We start from the raw sequence: 8597 nt of genomic DNA on the forward strand, positions 1-8597 counted from the left end.
TGCAGAAATACCAGGGGGACTGCCTGACAGCGAACCAGGTGATTTATTCTCGCATGCAATACTGGTATATTTGTAAGGTAGCAGAAACTTATTTTGCTCATTTCTTGGCCTTTCCTCCATGACAGACACACACAAACATATAACAAAAAGATAAATAAGGGTTTTTTTTTTTTTGTTCTATATACAAAAAATTTGATTCACGTTTCCGAACGCGAGCAGTTGAGCTCTCCCATGCCTAAGACAGAGGGAGAGACAGAGTAAGAAAAGGAAGATTGATTCCTTGGGCCCAGATGTTTGGGAGGTGGAGAACAAGTTCTGGACAATGTTGGGGCGGTAATAGCGCCCTGGAGAGTTCCGTGCTCTGTTTACAGAGCCGGTTAATTATCATTGATTTGGCTCCCTACCAGCTGCAATTTCCACCATCGGCGAGGGGCAATTGCCGGGGAAGGCTTTGATTTGCGGGGCTGTAGAAGTTCATGTGGGGCATCAACCTAATGAAGGGCGCAACTGGTGCGCCGGGATGGGCAGTGTCAGAGCCCTTTGACAGGCCTGTCAACTTTGAAATCTGCCCCCGCCCCCCCCCCCCCCCCCCCCCCCCCCCCCCCCCCCCGAGAGCCACCCTCTCCTGTTTCCGGAAGCGATCTGTTACAGTTGAAGCAAACCTCAGTTCTTCTGAACACAGGGATCTGTCTCCTTGAGGAATGGCGCTGAGTGGGAGACAGAAGAGGTCTTGGCTTTGATAGCGACCGAGTTAAACAAACCACCTTTAAACACCGCTGCTTGGCCCGGCTGCTGTGGCGTGCACAGTACAGCCAGAGTGAAATAAAGCCATGACCACTCAATGGAGTCACATAGCATTTCAAGCTTTGATGTGAAACGCTGCGGTGCAAAGTATTGGACTGTCTGTCTTGTTTGAACAGTGCCATCAAGGCTCAAAGCATATTTATCAAAGGTTTGCCCCCTCACCTCACCAACTGTATCTTCAGTTGTTGGACACAGTGTTAAATTTAGTAGATGTTCTCCCTCGAATCTTGCATCCCGACGCATCTTAAATTTTGAACATAGAACCTATGAGCGAGGCTAAGACAGCCCTTAGTTATGTAGTGTAGCTCACTCGGTGTTGCCTCTTGAGTGAAGTGGAACATTTGAAGCATATTCACCGCAAACTGTCACTGTAAGAATAACAGCCCCGCCGTGACACGAGCCAGAAAGCGTTCAGCTCATGTTTAAAACCCAGAAGAGCTCCGTCCACAGCGCCGTGAAACGCGGCCTGTTTCCTTCCGTACGGTCGCCTTGTTTCATTCCTACGCAGAAGAAAGAGGATGCATACCGCACAGAGAAAATGACCCAGCCCAGGGTTTCACTGTCCCTGCAGAATGAGAGCGAGGGCATTTGAGTTTATTGTTACTTACGGAGAGATTTGAACAGGCCGGGCCTGCTCCTCCCTGCTCTCCGCGCCCGCGGCTACGACTGCGAGCTAGCGACCGCGGGGAGACCTCGGGAGACCTGGAGCCCGCTCCACGCTCGGCTCATTCTCAACAGTCCGCTGATTAGCTCGTTTAGGAACGATCTACCCTAACAAATAGCAGACGCCATTATCTCTGCCACTTTCAGGCAAATAAGGCAAGAGGCAGCGGGGAGCGGGGGCGGGAGGCGCGTTTTAGAAACCTCCACGGTTCACTGTCACAGGCCATTTGACTGCTGCAGATGCTATCGGCCGGCTTCTCCGCACAGAGACTGGAGGACCCGGCCTGACCACTGAAAGACCCCATTCAGATCGTAACGCATCACGTGCAGTCTGTGCAGCTCTGAGAAAAAAGCCAAGATGATGAAGTAATTTCAAGTCCCTTTGGACAACCTAATAAAAACAAACAAGAAAAGGGGGGTAGGGGGAATTAAAGGCTTTTTAAAAAAAAATGTCTTCTTGGCAGTTTTACCATTCTCCCTGAACCATGATGCGCCAAGTCTGGAAATTAATAAGCGTACCAAAAAAGAAAAACTAAAAAAGAGCGAGTGAGTGGTGTGGAACATGAAAAGGGCCTGGATCTGGATTCCAGCACTTGATGACGAGCAATTTTCCCAAAGCAATTAGCGCTGAAAGCCAACCTTCCAACATGTAGGGGGAGGGAGAGGTTTGGGGAGGAGGGGGGTAGGGACTGCTGTGTACCCCAGAGTCAGGGCTCGCCGGTGGCCCAAACAAAGCGCTCCTGTCCAGGGGAGCTGAAGCAGCTTCCACACTGTTTATTTATCAGCACACAAAATTGATGTCCTCGGGATCGTTCTGGCTGTTCCCCTGGAACAGGACCTTCCACAGAGAGGCAGGCAGAACGCTGGGCACTGCGGGCCAACTGATGGGTGTGAGAGAGGCACGCCATCCCACCAGGGTTACAGACTGCCAAAGAGGCTTCAGACACGGGGACAGAGCTTAGGCCTGAAGCACCCAGAGGGATTAGAATTCACAGAGTGAAGGAGAATTTAGAACTCAAGCATTGTGATTAGAATTAACGGAATATAGAATTCAAGCATTGAGATTAGAATTCACAGAAGTTAGAGTTCAGGCATTGAGAGAGGTCAGAATTCACAGAGTGATAGAGAGCATATAATTCTAGCATTGAGAGAGCACTCAGAATTCATAGAATAATAGAGAACATAGAATTCTAGCATTGAGAGAGCTCAGAATTCACAGAATAAAAGAGAACTTAGAATTCAAGCATTGAGAGAGCTCAGACCTTGAACCCTAGATGCTCATGTCTCACATCCACACTGAGGTATTCCATGTTGAGATCCACAGTATAATCTGGATATTTAATCAGAATATTTGGAACATGAATATGCGTGCCAAAGCTTCATTCCACTACCCACGCACATCATGATAGATTTCTGTCATGTACACTATCCCAGAACGCCATTGTTTCCTAACCAAAAAAGGGTTTTTCTCTCTCTCGCAAGCTAAATGTTACGTTCCATCTCTGTTGCCTGTTTCTCTCCAGATGTTTTTCAAGACATATTTTCTTAAATGCCAGCCCAAGTGAATTCTGTGTCTGACCTGTGTATTTGGTTACGATGGAAACCGTTTTTTTTTTTTGTTTTTTTTTGTTGAGAGAAATGTAGAACTGGCCTGTACTGTCACTGTTTCACCACACGGTGGGGCTATTGTCGCCATTAACACATTATTCATTACTCCATCTGGAAAAAAATCATGTTGAATATTGTATTATTAATTGAACATCTGTTTGACCAGCAGTAATATATTTTTATTATTCCAGTAGTCATATTGATTTGTATGTCATCATATTAGATTTATCTGTGGAAATTGGGGCTTGTGGACCTTAGAGCCACATTCACTGGTGCACACCCCACACACGCATTCATTCCCATGCACGCACACACACACACACACACACACAATAATGCCCACTTGCATACACACTAGTTTTGTTCAATAGTCTAACAAAAACAAGCATAGGTACTCTCTAAATGAGCAGAGTTTGGTAGAGCTGGATCTGATTTCATCCCTCTGAGACGCGGAATTTATGTCTGTCAGAACAGCAATGACAAATCTGTCCAAAGAGGAGAACAAGATCAACAGTAATATGCCCACGGTGTTTAGACTGAGGAGTTCTACGGCTGGTGTGATTAGTGTTTATATAGTGGAACAGTGTACTCATTTAGATCTCTCTCTCTCTCTCTCTATGTCTCTCTCTCTCCCTCTAGATGTAAATACTGTGACCGGTCCTTTAGTATCTCCTCGAACCTCCAGCGACACGTGCGCAACATCCACAACAAGGAGAAGCCCTTCAAGTGTCACCTGTGCAATCGCTGCTTTGGCCAGCAGACGAACCTGGACCGCCACCTCAAGAAGCATGAACACGAGAACATCCCAGGTGTGTCCCCAATCACAGTGTGTCCCCAATCACAGTGTGTCCCAAATCACAGTGTGTCCCCAATCACAGTGTGTCCTAAATCACAGTGTGTCCTAAATCACAGTGTGTCCCAAATCACAGTGTGTCCCCAATCACAGTGTGTCCTAAATCACAGTGTGTCCTAAATCACAGTGTGTCCCAAATCACAGACGATCTCAGAGCATTTCTGACAACGCATACGGCAGTTCAGACTTTAGGGACCGTCATGCTGACGGCAGAAATTTAAAGAAAAAGGGCAGTTAATTAGAAGTAGTGAGAAGAATTCACTACAAGTGACCACAAGCACCAGAATGGAGCAGACAGAATAGAATAGACACAGTATATTATCTGTGTGTGTGTGTGTGTGTGTGTGTGTGTTTGTGTATGGGGATAACGCAAGCATGTTTTGGCAGTCAGTCTCATTTTTACAGTAACTGTGGTGTTCAGTCCAGCCACAGGCAACTGAGGTGTATCTGTTGTGTTTTTCAGTGAGTCAACATTCTGGGATCCTTTCGAATCTGGGAACAAATATCTCCTCTCCAAACTCGGAGACAGACAATCATGCACTTTTAGACGAGAAGGAGGACTCCTACTTCTCAGAAATCCGGAATTTCATTTCCAACAGCGAACTGAACCAGGCGTCCAGCTCCACAGATAAAAGGTACAGAATTCTGCTTTGTCACAGTGCTATGGTGGGGGTCTAGCACCAGGTCAGACATACACACACACACACACATGCTCGCAAACCTTTAAATACACTCATGCTCATTTATACAACGTGCTCGCCCTCATCAGCAGCATGGTGGTGTAGCAAGCCCTGTAGTCTGGTGCTGTAGCACTGGGGAGCAGGGCATCGTCCTCAGTTCCTGCCTGTAGGACAGGAGCGGATAAAGCATGAGCACCACTTCTGCTCGTTTTCGGCTGACCCCCGGGGGGGGGCTGCATGTGGGACCGAGCCCCCTCCGCAGTGCCCCAGTGTCAGAACCTACAGGGCAGGCCTGCAGCCAAGCGTGGGCCCCGCAGGCCTGGATAGAATGGAAAAAAAGAGAGAGAGAGAGAGAGAGAGACGGCGTTCTGAACGACCCATTTACTCTCCTCTGAGGCTTGTTACTCTCCTAACCATAGCCAGATTTACACCGGCGTGTGCGTCTCTGCTTATGAAAACACACAACAAAACTCATTAGTGACAGAAATGCGCACTGCCAGCGGTGGTTACAGTCTGCAGACGGCCCCGGTCTCTGTGCCTTCTGCTCGTGAAGAGAGGAGGAGAGAGCAGTCAGAGGCGTTTTCGCTGTCTTTGAGAGGGAGCGCGGAGCAGACGTTTGGACGTTCAGCTTGACGCCGGCCTCTCCTGATTTGGGTGTCTTCTTTCATAGGCCATCGAGGGCCTGATCGTTCCTCCCTGCCCGGCACATAAAAGCGGCGGCCGGGGATAATTTGGCCCCCGCCATCTGGGATCAATAGTCCATCCTGCCTCAGACACGCAGGCTTGGCATTTTAATATCTGTAATTCAAATAAGTGCTCTGCTTTCTGTCTGCCCTGAAAAACGCTGTCACCCAGACGACCTTCGGCAGACCCTCAGCTGCATCCGTGCGGCTATCTGCCCCCCCGCCCCCCACCCCCACCCCCCAACACCGGCGACGTCGCGCTCCAGTGTTTGTAAACAAGTCGAAGAGTGAATCGAAGCAAATGTCAGCGGGAATCTTCCCCCCTCTGCCCCGTCCCATCGGAACGTTCCCCCCCCTCGCCCCCCCCACCCCCCGAGCGGAGAGAAAGAGCGCTTTTATTGGGCCCGGCGCGGAGGAGTGGGCGGGGGGGGGGGGGTGGGCGTTTCCTGTGCGAGAGAGAGGCGGCGGTGGTTTCGGCGTGTCTGGGCCTGACAGACAGAGACGGTGCTGGAGCCCCGGCAGGCTGGCAGGATCGCCCCCTCGGGGGGGGGGGGGAGGGGGGCTCAGATTGGGGCATTTATCTGCAGGATACACTGACGGAGCCCCCCGCTAACACAAACACCCCGCTGACGTGTTTAGACTAGATGACAAAACCCAGGTCCCTGCTTCGGGGCTGCGGCCGTCTCCGCACACATGGGCTTTCTCTGAGGGAGACTCAATTTGATTATATGATATTTAATCTGGATTGAAAGTGGAGAACAAGCAGGTTTTTGAAGAGCCCAGCCCCCAGCCCCCCCACCCAGTTCTGCTCGCCTCCCCCAGTCCTGTCCAACTATTCATATTTGGGTCCCATTTGATAAATGTCTGTATGTGTTCGGTGCGGTAAACTGCTTGACGAGTAAATTCGCTTGAGGAAATGACATCATATACCGTGAACCTGCGGGGCTGGAAAGTTGGAGGGGAAAAAAAAAGCGGTAATAGTGTGTGTTGATAGCCTGTTTGCAGAGCTTCTCTCTCTCATACTCCCCTCAGTCAGACCTTTACATTAGTAATTCTGCTTTCAGGCTCAGGGACAGATTTGACTCGCTTCTCAAAAATGAGCTAATTAATCATGGAGGCGTGTTTTTTTCTGAAATGTCTTTGGTTAACGGGCGGCTCACGTGTTCATTGGTGGGACGGCTCTGCGTGTTTTCAGAGCTGCAGGACTGGGCTGCTCATTCAGGCCCAGCATCTGAATGATTCATTGCTCTGGAAAGGGCAGAATGGAAGTGACAGACCGAAGCAGTGTTTGTATGGGGGAGAGACGGGGTGGGGGGGTGGGGGGGGCGAGACGGGGTGGGGGGGTGGGGGGTGGTCAAGACGGGGGGTGGGGGGGGCAAGACGGGGGGTGGCGGGACGGGGGGACTGAAAGCGGAGCCGGACGCTGACGGACTTCTCTCAGGAGGGGCAGGATTGGGGTGCCGCTCTGACCCCTGTTGGCTTTTTTGGGTTTTCACAGGCCAGACCTCCAGGAAGAGGAGCGCCCACAGAGCCACGCCTTCCCCAACTCCAAGCTGAGCGGGCGGGCGGCGGAGGAGGAGGACGAGGAGGCGGAGGGAGACGACGAGGACGAGGACGGGAGCCTGACGGAGAAGTCGCAGGACGAGGCGGCGTCTCCGGCCGCCCTGCCGCAGGGAACCTTCGAGGATGAGGAGGAGCCGGCGTCGCTGTCCATGAGCTACGAGCACACCCGCAGGTGAGCGGCGCTGAGCGTGGCCACGCCCGCGTGTGTGTGGTACTGCTCCGTGTGTGTGTTACTGTTCCTTGATTGCGTGTGGTACTGCCCCATGTGTGTGGTACTGTTCCATGAGTGTGTGTGGTACTGTTTTGTGTGTTTTACTGTTCCATGTGTGTGGTACTGTTCTGTGTGTGGTGCTGCTCCACGTGTGGCACTGTTCCGTGTATGGTACTGTTCCTTGTGTGTGGTACTGCCCCACGTGTGTGGCACTGTTCCATATGTGCGGTACTGCTCCATGTGTGTGGTACTGCACCATGTGTGTGATACTGCTCCGTGTGTGGTACTGTTCCGTGTGTGTGTGGTACTGCCCTGTTTGTGCGATCCTACATACTGTCTCTTACATTCTTTCACCACAGGGGTGCGCCAGACCCCCCCTCTTCCATACCTCCATCTCTGCTCTATTCACAATCACAGTGAAAGCCCTTCCATTGATTGTACTCTGCCTAACACTACTAATAAAATCCCTGCTCTGTGCAGTGTGCTTCTGCACCTGTCATTACCGCAACAAAGCTGACTGACTGGGTCTGAAGAAGAGGCGCCTGAGCATGTGGTCGACTCTTTGTGAAGACGAAACTCCGCCTCTTTAGCTCAGATTTTTCTCTCGAGTCTGCGTGGCTGCTCTCTTGAGGCTTAAGTACCGTGTGTGCGGCAGGGAGAGGGAAGAACGGGGCCATGGGCTCAGTGTCATTCACCCATCCATTTCATCTGCTCCATCTCATCTCCCGCTGTCTGTCTGAGGCCATCAGGGTCGGTGCACATGCTGTCCCTCCTTTTCGTTTTACAGACCATTTCCCACAAGACATTATCCTCGTCCCCTGAGCAAAAGTGTTCTTCTGGTAGTTTTTTTTTATTATCTTAGTTTCCATGGTGAAATTTGGGTTTACTCGATGGGAGGACAGCCATAAATTCCTCAAGATTTTTTTTTTTTTAATTATTTGCTTTATTCAGACGTCCCTGTGGAATAAAGGCCTGTATTTGGTTGCAGGAACAGGAACAAAGCTCCATGTTGTTTTGCGTTAGCCTTGCTTCTGCTCATGGGAAGACTGGCTGGAAAGGAATGCTTGTGCATGCAGTACCCTGCTCTGGCCACAGGGTGGCTTCTCTCCAGCCCTGCTCCCCACTCCCTGCTCCCGCTCATTTCACATCAGTCTCCCCCACCCCCCTTGCCCATGCATGCACAGTGGTCCATCTGTGACAGTGGCGCGTACGCTGGGCATTTTTGGCGGTGACTGGGAGAGCTAACCCACGGTCGCTCCCCCCCCCCCCCTCCTCTACCCCCCACCCTTCCCCCCTCCGGTTCCTGGTGCAGGTGTATTGAGGAGGAGGATGCAGGGCTCTTAGACCTGGACCCCCTCCCGAGCTTCAACAAGGGCCTGGACCTCCATAAGGCCACAGAGGAGCCCTTTGATGTTAAAGACATATTTAACACTTCCTTAGAGTCGGAGGCTCTCAAAGAGACGCTGTACAGGCAGGCTAAAACACAGGTACGTCGCCCCGGAAACGGACAGAGCCCACAGTCTCACGTGGGA

At 51.1% G+C, this 8597-nt stretch overlaps 1 protein-coding gene across 6 annotated transcripts in view; it reads left to right on the plus strand.

The window, feature by feature from the left end:
* Positions 1 to 8597, plus strand: part of prdm16 (PR domain containing 16) — a 294901-nt gene that overhangs the window by 281371 nt on the left and 4933 nt on the right. For 5 of the 6 annotated variants that reach the window (XM_035381354.1, XM_035381356.1, XM_035381357.1 and 2 more), the window contains 4 exons: positions 3715 to 3884; positions 4392 to 4563; positions 6790 to 7026; positions 8378 to 8552. In XM_035381354.1, the coding sequence (XP_035237245.1) occupies positions 3715 to 3884; positions 4392 to 4563; positions 6790 to 7026; positions 8378 to 8552 (754 nt within the window). The remainder of the gene's footprint in view (positions 1 to 3714; positions 3885 to 4391; positions 4564 to 6789; positions 7027 to 8377; positions 8553 to 8597) is intronic. The other variant, XM_035381359.1, reaches the window with a different exon arrangement.

This window comes from Anguilla anguilla, chromosome 11 (assembly GCF_013347855.1).
Source record: "Anguilla anguilla isolate fAngAng1 chromosome 11, fAngAng1.pri, whole genome shotgun sequence".
NCBI lineage: Eukaryota > Metazoa > Chordata > Actinopteri > Anguilliformes > Anguillidae > Anguilla > Anguilla anguilla.